We start from the raw sequence: 14,347 nt of genomic DNA, 5'->3' as shown, positions 1-14,347 counted from the left end.
TTTTTTTATTGCAACATATATGTGTATATATGCTTGTGGAAAATAAAAACAAGAACCTGCCTTTTTCTTGAAGAGAATTGTATGAAGCATTTGTGCATTGTTTCCCCACTAAAAAATTGAAAAGCATTTTTTTCTTTTTTTATTATGACTATTAAGTATAAAAAGAAATGTTTAAGATGATTAAAACATTAAAATTGAGTAGATTATTAAAGTTTAACAGCAGCAGGACGAAGTACTTGAATGTAGTATTTTCCAAACACTTTAACACAGTTAAAAATGATTGTATGAAAATTGATAACACGTATATTTATAACGTGTACAAACTAAATGATATATATTATCATAATTTGAAGGTAATAAATAACTATGATGAATATTTCAATTTAGTTATAAAAAATGAATACTTCACAGATTATTCAAAAATACAAAATAAATTAAAAGAGAGTAGAACAACAAGCAATGATCAAAATGTACTAGGAGAGTTATGTCATAAACAGGCTGTAGAAGAACAAAAAAACAATTTGGGTACAATTTCCGAAGGGGAAACTAATGAAAATAATTCTAAAAATATAATTACTTCTAACGATTTACAGGTGTTATATTTTGGTAGTTATGAAAACAATATTAGTATTATATTTTTTGAAAAGTTTAAAAGTATTATTGAAAAAAATAAAAAGTTGCAATTTTTTTTTCTAGATGTTAATGTATGCCCACAGTGCTCGTACAACTGTGATATAACGTATGTACCTTGCATATGTTTAATATATAAAAATCATATATTTAGGAAAAAAATAGAAATTAATTATGAAAGTCCTATAGATGAAAACTACTTAAATGAGTTCCTTAGTAATATACAGCAAAGCATTGATACTTTTCATTCTTATAACAACAAGTTTATTTACACATTAAAAAAACAGAGCAATTATTTGAATACAAAGTACATAGATATTGATAATCAAAATATTCATAAGGAAAACTGGAACACCTACTAGTAAGGTTGTGAAAATGAGAACAGTAATGAGATGGGAAAGGAATAATAGAATAAATTTTCACTACACAGAATTATTCCCTTTTCTTGAGGGTGGGTGGGTTTACGTGTACATCATTATTTAAACATTTTCAGGATTTTTCTTGTGTGCATACATATATACATATATATATATATATATATGTATATATGTATATATGTATATATGTTTATATATTACGTAAATATATAAGCATATGTTTGGTCTCGTTTATTTTTCTCATAGCAGCATATTCCGATATGTCTAAATTCACAATATTGAACTGGTGTGCTACATATATATATTATTTAGATGGTACTATTTTTACTTTATAATGTATTTTTATATTATACTAAATATATATGGTTGAGCTTAAAAACGGAATTATAATTTTTTTCACTCCTTTTAACTTAACGTAACATAAAGTATATTTTCCTTTAAGAAAAAAATTTTATACCTTTGACAAATGGAGTGTATTCTTTTTAGGGTTTCAAGTAAATGGGAATATATATATATATCACATTCGATTTAAAAAAATAAAAAATTTAGTCCCATTTTAGCTCAATATTTTTTTTATGATTTACGAATGAAAAAAAAATATTTTTAAAAATGTGTAGTTCTAATTTAAAAAAAAAAGAAAAAAAAATTATAGTTAGGAACTTGCATAAAATAGAATGCATATACATTAAAATTATACTTTAGCATTTATAAATATGCCTTTATTTAATTGAAAAAAATAACTCTTCCTCATATCGAAGGAACTTTTTCTTTCTTTCTTTATTTTTTTTAAAGTGTGTATTCATTTCTGAATCTGCTTTTTCATATAAGTTCTTTTTCTTCTTCACTATTCGTATATTTTACTTTATCTTCGCATATATACTCTGCTTTTCTGTTTTTTTTTATTTTTTTTTACTTTATGTTTTCCATATTTACTTCTGCGTACTTTTTTTAAAATGTTTATTATAATCATGTAATTTTTGTTTTCCCATCTTAGGAATAAGTAAAATATTATTTAACACATAGTAAGATAGATACTATACATATATTTTTAATTTCTATTTTTATATTACATTCTTTTTTATTTTATTGAAGTTAGAATAATTCTTTATATTTATCATCTTTGTAAATCCTTTTAAGGAGATATACATTTAACAATATTTTTAAAAATCTTAAAAGTTCATTACGTTTTAAGAAGCCTTTAAGTTTTTAAGTTTCATATATCGTTATATGTTATTTTATTTTATATTATTTAATTTTTTTTATTTTGAATTATATTGTTTGAGCACGCAAGCCATGCCAATATTTATTGTAAAAGTATTATATTAGAGGTTGTTTATCCATACTGTGTACGTATAAATAGATACATATGCGTGTGTGTGTTTATATATATGTATGTATATATATATACAAACGTGTGTATGTGTCAGAAACAGCGTTTTAAAAGGCTTATCAAACTTGTTCATAAATTTAATTTTAGGAAGTAAACTTAATTCATAATTTTTATATAATTAATTGTAAAATATCATTATTTTTTCATTTCCTTTATTAACATAAGGCATATATGGATGTGTGTATGCATGCTCTGTGTATAGATATGTATGTGCGTATGTATATTTGCGCTCGTGTTTATATGTATATATGTATGTGCATCCGTTTAAACAATGGCTCTAGGTAAATTATTACTTTTCTATGTTAGCGAGAATGTGAAGGAAAAGATAAATGAGTTAAATGTAAAGGGAATAAAAAATATTGCTTTTAATGAAGAAGTTGTAATTATTTCTTATGATTATAGTGTTATCGGTTCATCTGACATAATAAAAGCTATAGACAATTTTGATATTAATGGTTATTTTCAGGAAGATAAAAAAAATGTAGATCCTGAAACGTATAGACGATTCCTTAGTAGAAATGACGATCATGTAACTATGTATATTTTTCATTTAAATAATAAGAAAGGAAAGAAGAAAATGTTTAATAAGACAAGTAGCCAAGAACTATTGAGTACAAACATGTATGAAGAGGGTAATTATGGTAGCTTAGAAAATCTTAAGAATACTGATGCGAATAGTGGAAAACATTACAGTAACGTAAGACATGCAAATGGTATCTTCAGAGAAGACAATGATGATAATGGTTATACGAATAATTACACCGAAGAAGATGAAGAAGGTGAAGAGTATGACGAATTTTACAGAAAAAGAGTAAATGAAAATTGTCGTTCAGGATGCCATACCAAAGGGAATGAGATAAATGGACACTTAAACGGGGAAACAAATAAATTTAGAGACTACTCCCTTGGTCAGAATTATACAAGAAATTACTACAATAGTGAACAAAGTAGAGGTGACTCCAATTATGCACAAGGATCTGAGAATGGAAGCGAAAGTTTAGAGGTAGTTGGCTCCGTAACGTACTCCACGGAACGGAGCATTAAATTTGGGACTGATGAAGAGAACACAAAAAATAGAAGATTTAGTGTTTTAGATTTATTTAATGACATAACAAGAAAAAAGAAGAAATGTAAAAAGAATTATATGTATGCAAATTACGATGATTCCAATATAGATAAAAGTAGTTTATTAAGTGATGATAAAGTTTTAGAAAATGGTAAGAAGCAACCTTCTCATATAAGAAATGGTAATATTTTCCAGGCGTATGAAAATTATAGGAGTAGGAACAAAGAAAAAATATATATATGTGAACTGAGAATATATAACATGACATGTGATAGTTGTGGAAATAAAATTATAAGTTTTTTAAAGGGTAAAAATTTAATTATAGATGGTAATAGCTTTGCTACTGAAAGCAAAATTAAGTTAAAAATAAATACATCAGAAAATAATTTAATCAGTGTCAATATAAAAAGTTTTGTAAATAATATTATGACGGAAGTAAAAAATTGTGGTTTTAACAACGATTTAATTGATCTATATAAAGATGATGATAGTGATAACAAGTGTAATCTATTTGATATAACATTATATGTTTTTAGAGAAGATGTAATTAAATCTTATGAATTATTAAAAAATGTAAAAGGAATTAAAAATGTTGAATATGATATTAAGAAAGAGTATATTTATATTTTATATGACCCTGAAATAATCGGAATAAGGTTTATATTAGAATTTTTAAAAAAGAAAAAAAATATTGATGCATATTATGATGAAGACAAAGAAAAATATTTCAGAAGTACAAAATATAATGAAACGAGTAATTCATATAAGTTAATAGAATTATTTTGTTGTTTTTTTTTCTGTATACTTATAATTATACTCAATAACTGTCAGATGAATATGGGATATATGAACGGCTTTTACTCTTATGGAAATTACAAGAATTATTTGATGACATATAAATTAGTAAATGCAAAAAGAGAAAAAAATGATTTATTTTATCATAACAAAGTTAGAAAGGATAGTAGCTCTATGCAACCGAATGTAAGAAGCGCTTATTTAGATGAAGAAAGTCTTATTGCTCATTACGTTGTAAATTCAGATAATGAAAAGAGGGAAGGTATGATAAATGATGTTTATCAAGAGAAGTTACCTAGGCACGATGCTGAGAAAGGGGGAATTGCTACTTCAAATGGCTATCACAGTAATACAGAGGGAAAAATGCACATAAATGAGAAAAAAAGCCCATGCAAGCATACTACTAAAAATAAATGGATATCTGCTGATCAAAATAATTGCAATATATCTGACAAGTTTAGTATTTGTAATAGTTATGATGAGTATGAATCACAATTTAAGAAAGACAAAGGAAGCGACCATTCTGCAAGTAGTTCCTCAGATACTACAGAGGTGAAGCAATTCCCAAAAAAAAATGTGAAGGAAAAATGTATGACGGGAGAAGAAGTAAAGGGTAGATACGTAAAGGCAAAAAATGAGGAAGTTGATCATTTTAAGGAAAAAAAAAGAAAGGAAAAAATACCGGAAGAGAAGGATATTAAAGCAGGAAATGTTATGGGTAAAAGTACGAAAAATGACGATGCAATATCAAAAAATGAGGAAGTTCAGCATTTTAAGGAATTCAAAAAGGGTGAAAAACATACGAAGAATAATAGCGAAATGGTGGAGCATGAGGAGATAGAAAATTTTAAGAACAAAATGGAGGAAAAACCTACAAAAGGGAAGGATACAAAAGAGGGGGATAAAAAAGCGGAAAATGAGAACATATACAATTTTAAGAATAACAATGAGGAAAAAAAAATTACCAAAGGCAAGGATACAAAGGAGGGAGATAAAAACGAGGAAAATATAGAAAATGTGGAAAATATTAAGAGTAACAAAGTGGAGAAAAAAATTACCAAAGGAAAGGATGCAAAAAAGGAAGGTGTCAAAACGGAAGATGAAAGTGTAAAAAATTTTAAGGAGAAAAAAGTGAAGGGAAAACTTACCAAAGGCCATGGTGAAAAAGAGGAGGATGTGGAGATAAAAAATTTTAAGAATAACAAAGAGGAGAAAAAAAACACAAAAGGAAAGGATATAAAAGAGGAAGGTATCATAGTAGAGGATGTGAACATAGAAAAGGTAAAGGCTGAAAAAACTTACGGTTCTATGAAAGCTATACTGAATTCAAATTATTTTTATAAGGTTTCTGCAAACTTTAAAGACACAGAGAAAAAAAAAAAACCCGAAGTGGAGGAAGTAGATTTTTTGTACGATTTCAGAAGGGATGATAATTATTTGGATATTTCGAATATATTATACCACTTGAACAATTCAGAGAAATTAAAACTCAGATGTACTAATATGAAGAAATGTGTACCCTCGAAAAAGGACACTAATAATTACAAAAAGGAAAAAAGGGAAGAAAATATAGATAAAAAGGAAAGAAGTGAAAATAAATTTAAGGAAGGAAAATATAAACTGATGAGTTATACGAATTTGAAATATGACTCAGAGGAGAAAATAAGAAAAACTTTATTTTGTAAAATTGTAAAATTGTTTGTTAATAATCCCGTATATAGGTTAATTGTATCTTCTTACAAATCTTCATTAGATTCGAAAATATTAGGGACATTACCGTTAAGATTATTTTTAATATTTCTTTTAAGTTCCATTGTTTATATATATTTTGGTTTTAGTTTTATTTTGAATGGTTACAGAAGTTTAAAGAATAACATTATTAATATGAATGTATTAATATCTATTAGTTCATCTTTTTCTTATTTTTACTCTTTGTTTCTTTTATTATTCTGCTTACTATTTTCCATAGACCTAGATGGAATACCATTATATTTTGATTCTTCCGCTTTACTAATATGCATTATGAAATTTGGTTTTGAAATTGAGAATTTTTTAGTAAGTTTTACAAAAAAGAAGATTGAGGATTTGTATGAAAGAACAACAAAACATGTTTATATTTTAGAAAAGAAAACTGAGAAGACACAAGATAATAAAAATATGAAGGAACAAGCAAGTAACTTTATTAACTCGAACGTGGGAAATGGAGAGACTAAGGAGGAGGAGGTCCATAAAAACCATAATATTGACAATATCCATGAAGATAGGTGTAATGAAGTCCGTAATGAAATAGGTAATGAAATTCGAAGTAACATTCATAATGACAACAATTCTCGAAGTGAAAGTAATACATTGATCAAATGCGGTGAAAACAAAAGCAATTTTTCCAGTTACGAAATTGGGGACGATGATCAAAAGGGATTCCTCCTGAACAGCTTTTCACATAGTGGCAAAGAGATTGATATAAATAAAATATTTGTAGAAGATAAAAAAATTAATTTAAACGATTTTAGAATACTTAGTTATCCTGTGCAATTTGTGCAGAAGCATGATATTTTAATATTTTATGAAGGAGCAACATTATTAATTGACGGTATTAAAGTGAATGATGAAGTTTCTTATTTGGACGAAAGTATGATAAGTGGTGAAAAGAAAGCTATTAAAAAATATAAGGGTGATAAAATATATGCTGGATCTAAATGTGTTGGAGGAATAATTATGTTATATATTAAGGATATATCAAAAGGAAATTATATTGAGTATATTAAGAAAACTTTAGATGAAGTAAATTGCAAGAAAACTAATCTGCAGTTATATGCAGATAAGATTGCGAGCATATTTATACCATCTATAATTATATTGTGTATTATAGTATTTTTAATATGGTTCTATTTAACATATTTTGACTATGTTAATATAAAAAGAAATGCCTATTTTAAATTAAACAAATTTTTATCATGTATATTTTTTTCAATTCATTTTTCTTTGTCTATTTTGTGTGTTGCTTGTCCATGTGCAGTAGGATTAGCTAGCCCCTTGTCCATAGCAATCAGTTCTTACATATGTAGTAACATTGGTATTATTATAAAAAATATAAATATTTTCGAAATTTTTTTGGAATGTAATCATTTTATTTTTGATAAAACGGGCACATTAACAGTTGGAAAACCGGTGGTAAATAAAATATATATTTCTAACAATTTGGATCTTTTTATCGATCAGTTGTTAAAGAATAATTCTGTTAATAATTTATCAATTAATTTCGATAATTATAATACGGTCAGCGATTTGGAAAGTGGTTTGGATTCCAGGAATAATTTTAAGATTTTTAATCTTCAGCACAAGGGAAGGTCAAACACTTTGGGTAGTAACAGCGGTTTCTTAGACGGATTAAGCGATCGGAGTTCTTACAATGGAATGTATGAACACATGGGTGGTGAACATATTGGAAACATATATGAAGAGAAAAACAAAGGCGACTTTTCCAGTGAGCGAAACTTCAAAGAAGGTACTGTAGACGAAGCAGGAAAAAGAAGAAAAAGAATAAAAAAACAAAATAAAAGTAATGTAACATTGAATTTTGTAGAAAGTCTGCACTGTTCAGGTAAAAATGTTACTTTTTATTCTTTTACAACTCAAAAGGATTATTACAAAATCGAAATAAGAAATTCAGTAATGAAAAAAGAAGAAAAAGATAATCGAAGAAATTTGAAAGAGGGAAAAAATATTATAAATGATAGGAATAAATCCGTTTTTAATCGTATCGTTTCATTTATTAATAATAAAAGGAAAAAAAATAAATATGACAAAATATCAGATAGCTCACTGAAGGAATATTTCATAAATAATGCGGATGTGAACTTATCCTTAATCGATGATTCATATACTAGTGAAACTAGTAGTGAAATCAGTAGTGAAAATGATTGCTCAAATGTTTATGGAAATAATTATTTTAATAGGGAAGATCTAACAAGTATGTATGATAAATATGGTGCTCTGAAAAAGGTACAAAATAATTTAAATAATGGAAAACCACATGAAAATGCGCATTTTACAAATAATGCTCCTTTTGATGATAAAGATGGTGATATTAAGGAAAAACTAAGTAATATGCTATACTTATTTTTAAGCTTAAGTTTAAATATAGAAAAATATAGTAATCATTTATATGCTCAGTCTATAAATACTTATATAAATAATAATTTTTGCATAAATGAAACATTTGAAGTTCATAATTTAAAAAATGAAAAAAACCAAGGAATTATTGGTATAATAAATGATTTATCAGTAACCATTGGTACGTTATTTTTTTGTTACACAAAATATAAAAATGCTTATTGTAGTAAGAGAGAAGTAATTGAAGAAAAATTAAACATAAATAATCTGGAGGCACATATATATTCTTGTGATTGTAATGTTCATAAAACATATCAATTTTTATATAACTATTCAAATAGTAAAAAGAATGAAAGCAATAATATTATTTTTATGTCCATAGAGGGAATAATAGTTGGTTTTTTTACTCTAGTGGATGACATAAAGCCCGAAGTGTTTGGTTTAATTCAATACTTAAAAAAAGAAAGCAAAAAGGTTTATGTATGTACAGGGGATAATTACATGAATGCTATTTATATCTCCAAAATTTTGGGAATACCCAAGAAAAACGTCTCTTCAAATACCCTTCCCATGGAGAAGGTTCATTTTGTGAAGAAAATACAGTCCCTGAATGATGGTAAATGGAGATACGTATTATTTTAAAAATGTTTATTTCTTTTCTTGATATTAATTTATGCCATCATCATTTCGTTTTGTTCGCTATATTTGTCTATTCTTACTTGCGGCATTTATATGTTCAGTTGGAAATGACGTTATATTATATATATAAATATATGCATCCATGCAAACATAACAACATTTGACGTGTTTTATATCACCCCCTTTTTTCCAACAGGAAAAGTGTGCATGATTGGAGACGGTATAAATGATTGCTTTGCTTTGAAGAATGCGGACCTGGGGTTGTCATTAAGTACAAGATCAAACGTTGTGATGGACAACGCTGATGCTTGTATTGTAGATAATAATATAAGTGTTATAATGAAATTATTTGAAATTAGTAGAAAAACCTTGCTAGTAATAAAATTTAATTTTTTATTTTCCTTCTTTATCAACATCTTTTTCATTTTATTGGCAAGTGGTGCTTTTTATGCACTAAATTACGTGTTGTCACCTTTTCTTTTTACATTCCTAATGTTCTGTAGTTCAATTATTGTCATTTTGTCTTCCTTGTCTTTGAAATTGTAAGGGGAAAAAATTGCGAACTTATGTACTAGGGCGCATTAATATATATATGCATGCACACATTTGATCGTTGAACAAATATTAGCTCATTTTTTGACCTTTTTTTATTTTTTCATCTCAGGCTTCTACGGGATATATGATTTGGAGAAACAAAAAGATTTAGTCAAAAATAGGTTCGCGTAATAAGAGAAAAAAAAAAAAGAAAAAAAAAAAAAAAAAAAAAAAAAAAAAGAATGAATAATAATAATAATAATTGTAATAATAACAGTAACAATAACAACAATAAAAACAATAATAATAACAATAAAATGTTTTGTTTTGACGTGATATCACCACGTTTTATTGTATGTGGTAGTTTTGAGTTATGCTGTGCCAAGATGATTTGCGCATGTATCCCTACGCATGTATATCCACTTTTATATTCTTTTTTTTGAAATAAAGAACTTTTCATAGAATTTATTGTCACTGTTTATTTAATGTACATAATTAAATTAATAATATACGTTTTTGCAACCTTTAATTAACATATATATAATAAATTTCTTTTTTTTTCATTGAAAAATTGTAATATTTCAAAAAAAAAAAAAAAAAAAACCTAAAAATATATACACGAAATTTTTGATAAAGTAAAAAATGAATAAAAAGGTATAAATCATTTTTTTATGTCTATTATGCAAAATTATTTTTTAAAAGATTCAAACTGTGCAATGATATGTACTATATGATAATTTTTTTATTAAATGGGGTTACATAATGGCAAACTTTAGATATAACGGTGCAAATAATTGACAATTTTATTGCATTATGGTGGTTGGTTCTATGTTATGTTGGTTACATGAAAAACCTTGACATATAATGTGTACAATGTTTGAAGTGTTGTGTCCATCGTTTCGTATTTTATATCTGATACATCGTGCTCCTCACTTCAACTTATCAGCTATACCTTCTGCTTTTTGGCTTCATGCTGGTCGTCATTCAGGGATCTCTTATTTTTATTTGATGTACTATTATTTGTAATGAGCGACTGAATTTCATTGAGCAAGTAAGAAATATCTGAATGTTTTTGTGGGAAAATTCTCATAGCAGTAAAATTAACTCTTTCAATTCCATTGTAAACCTTTTGGTTAACCCGAACCACAACTTTGTATTCTTTATACAAGAAGTCGTAATTAAATAAATAATCTAGGCTATCTTCATCTAAGCTTTTTAAGTCTTCTGCTTTTTTCCCCAATAAATTGTAGCCTTCATCAGAAAAGGCTCTTAAAGTAATTGATCCAGAAAAATCCATAAATAGAAAATTAAATGTATAATTATAAAAAGGTTTTACATTATTTTCATCGCAGTTCATACAAGAATATACAACATTTTCTTCATCATGATTAGCTTCTACATTGTTATCATAATCATTATCTAAAGAACTTTCTTGTCCACTAGATAATAATTTCTTTTTACATTTGGTACAAGCAGGGTAATAAAACCTATGTTCATTTTCTTTACTTTTCCAATAAATTCTTTTAATTCTTCCCACTAAGGTATATGTCCCAGATACTTTTGTCAATACGTCATTAACATCACTTAAAGCATAATGTTTATCAGGTATTTGTGTAACATCATTTGACAAAATATTTCTCATATTTGTAAATTGTTCATACTTTCCATTTGTATTATACCACTGAGATATTACGGCACACTTATTTTTTAATTCATCATTTAAATTCTCCATTTTTTCAATTGAACTCGTAACTCCAAAAGTTCCATTTTTCATATCATTCCAATTTCTTATACTGATATTTGTAAATATATAAATCTCATTTTCTTTTATTTCATTTTCTATTAAATTAACATTATTATCCCAAAAGGAAATTTCAAAAGAATGTTTTGTGTCATCAACAATAATTATGTTTTGTTTTATTATATCATTCCCCTGTTTAGTTTTCAAGTTACTTACAGCACCGATATGTTTCACTATACCTATTAAATCTGCAGTAAATGGAGTTTCTTTTGTTGCTATTTTTATATCCCTTAAATTAACTAGCGATATTTTTTTTTGGATTTTTATTTCTCCATCATCTTTTACTTCGTGAATTTCACTATCCTCATTAAATGTTAATTCGTACTTATGTTTTACTGTGTTATATTTAGGATTTGCTATGGAAACTCTTCCTTTCGAAAAGATGTACACTTTTTTTAACTCGATATTATTAAACCACTTGTCCGCTGCACTTCCCCAAAATTTACAAGAAATAGAATCCCCATGCACGTCTGTTACATCTATGCTAAAAAAGCTGTTGTTGTTTTTGAATGTTGACAGCTTCGACTTATTTACGACTTTTGCCTTTATAATCCATTTGCTCACATAGGTTGTTATTTGGCTAATTCGAAAAAGCAGACTGTATGAAAAAAGTACAGATATGGGAAAATGAAAAATACAGCAATAAAAAAAAAAAAATGGATTAAAATTGAGGGCGATTAGTACAAATGAATTAAACATCAATCAAACAGTCAATCAATCACTCAATAGAGAAGCTTCTAAATATGATCATACTAAAAAGTATCATGTCCAATATGCATAGAAGTACAGCTTCTACAATTTTTTCAACAAACACAAAGCTGCATTTTCTTTATACAAAAATGCATACACATGTGTACACATATATGCATATGTAAGAAAGAGGTAGCAAGGAGTATATTTTCAAAGTCAAATGCATATATGCACATATATATTATGTATATATACACAAACACATGTGTATAATCATTTGGGAATATTTTTATTAACGACACGCAGAAAAGAAGCAGTTTGAAACATTTAATAGTTTTACTTATTATAAGAGCTTACTCGTTTTCACTCATTTTGAACTTTACATCAAATAAATCAGTGCGTCCTCTGATTATTGTGCTAGTAATTTAAAAAAAAAAAAAAAGAAAAAGTAGGATGATATTACGCATTCGTTAATTACGTCGTAGCTAAACTTCATATAAGAGCATATAAATATATGTGCTGTATTTTATGTTGTTATACTATTATGCGTTTAATTATATATGCTTGGGGAAGAAAAAAAAAAGGAAGCATAATATAATGAATAAAAAAGGGTAAAAATGAATACTTAAAAAAAAAAAAAAAATAAATTGACAAAATATTTGCGCAGAAAAGGAATGTAAAAAAAAAAAAAAAAAATAAAGCATTAAGAATTTGTTAAAGAGATGTAAGTTAAAGTTCATTTAACATTAATTATTGTTTATGTGAATAAATATCAAAAAAAAAAAAAAAAAAAAAAAAAAAGCCAATAGCAAAATTTTTGTTTCGCTAAAGCTTATTTATTTTGCTATAGTATTTTTCCTTACATATTATTACCAAAACAGAGTGATTATTGCTGACTTTTTTTTTTTTTTTTTTAATATATATTTTATAAGCATACGAGTATACCCTATTTTATTAATAGAACTTCTAGATTTTTAACTGTAATTATTACATGTATGAATTCGTTATTTACTTTTTTTTTTTTTCTTTTTAATTATTTTTTAAAAAACCAAAAAAATATAGACAAAATTTTTTACTTAATAATAATATGCTCGAATTGTCAATTGGTCTACTTAACGAATTATACGATGTTTATTTGTAAAAAGAGAAAAAAAAAAGTAGGATCAAATTATTGATTAATAGATAATAGTTATAACATTCCATAAAATAACTAAATAGTAATATAAGTATAAAATAGAGCGAACATAGGAAAATTAGAATATAAAAGAATGAACTAAAAAGTAAATAAACTTTTAGTATATGTGTGCATACTTATATATATAAGTAGACATACATATATACATATATAAACTTCGTTCTGTAGGAAAATTAAAGGGTTACTCCTTATAATTTTATGTATATAAAATGAAAATTTATCGCAAGTAATATGGCCAAGGCTTCTTCATATTTCCTACCATTGCTGAGTGATCTCCTATTCCATAAAATGGAGAGTTAAAAAAGAATAAAATAAATTTAAAATAACATGCAAATAATATGTAAATAACGTGAAAATTAATACTAAAATGAAAAAGACAGGGTAAGTGGGGGTCTAAAATGTTTTTTACAAAAAAAAAGACAACAATAAAAAAAAAAAAAAAAAGTATAATACGAAGTTTGTTACCTTAAGTTATTATTATCAATATGTGTACACAAATACACATTTTATTTTTATATCAAAATATTTAGTAAAATGGGAAAGACCAAAAAAAATAAAATAAACATATTATGTATATATATTTCTAGTTGTATATATATGGCAGAAATATATATTAATTTACGAATCACTAAATGAGCCTTACATTATTTTTGTGTTATTGCATATAAGTAAGAAAAAGCTACGTCCTTTTGAAAAAAACAAATTTTATACATTATAAAATATGTTTTATAAAAAATGAATTTTTTTTATTTTCATTATTGATATGGGGAATTATTTAGTACAAAATGGGAATAGGATTATGTCATTGTAATAACGTTAACACCTTTTGATTTAACTACCTCTTGAATAGTAGTACATTATTCCCGTACTTTCCTTTTTTATTTTTTTTAATATGCACATTAATATTTCTTGATAAGTTTTTAAAAATATTTCAAATAATGCGTAATTCATTAGTTTGAAAATAAAACTTTTTAAGGTAAAACGAAAAAGTAAGAACATCTAGAATGTTATATAATAGGAGAGAATAAACATACTATTCCATTTATTAACATATAGCAAACATATATGTATGCAACATGGGTCTTTCACATTTTAATAAATATTTTAAAATAATTTA

General features: G+C 25.9%; 3 protein-coding genes across 3 annotated transcripts; 2 read left to right on the top strand and 1 right to left on the bottom strand.

Moving 5' to 3' along the window:
* Window positions 1–167: 167 nt before the first annotated feature.
* PmUG01_07016500 (conserved Plasmodium protein, unknown function) lies at window positions 168–992 on the top strand (the record flags this gene model as incomplete). Its single annotated transcript, XM_029003892.1, has 1 exon — window positions 168–992. One exon carries the CDS (start codon window positions 168–170, stop codon window positions 990–992), a length of 825 nt encoding a protein of 274 aa, XP_028860636.1.
* Window positions 993–2,668: 1,676 nt separating this feature from the next.
* On the top strand, window positions 2,669–9,693 carry PmUG01_07016400 (copper-transporting ATPase, putative; the record flags this gene model as incomplete). Its single annotated transcript, XM_029003891.1, has 3 exons — window positions 2,669–8,987; window positions 9,207–9,552; window positions 9,675–9,693. 3 exons carry the CDS (start codon window positions 2,669–2,671, stop codon window positions 9,691–9,693), a joined length of 6,684 nt encoding a protein of 2,227 aa, XP_028860635.1.
* Window positions 9,694–10,490: 797 nt separating this feature from the next.
* Window positions 10,491–12,406, bottom strand: PmUG01_07016300 (replication protein A1, small fragment, putative; the record flags this gene model as incomplete). The annotated part of the gene is made up of 2 exons (XM_029003890.1): window positions 10,491–11,943; window positions 12,393–12,406. 2 exons carry the CDS (start codon window positions 12,404–12,406, stop codon window positions 10,491–10,493), a joined length of 1,467 nt encoding a protein of 488 aa, XP_028860634.1.
* Between the last annotated feature and the right edge of the window lie 1,941 nt (window positions 12,407–14,347).

This window comes from Plasmodium malariae (genome assembly GCF_900090045.1).
Source record: "Plasmodium malariae genome assembly, chromosome: 7".
Classification (NCBI taxonomy): Eukaryota; Apicomplexa; class Aconoidasida; order Haemosporida; family Plasmodiidae; genus Plasmodium; species Plasmodium malariae.
Note: the sequence above shows the minus strand (reverse complement) of the source record. Positions and strands in the feature narration are given on the sequence as shown.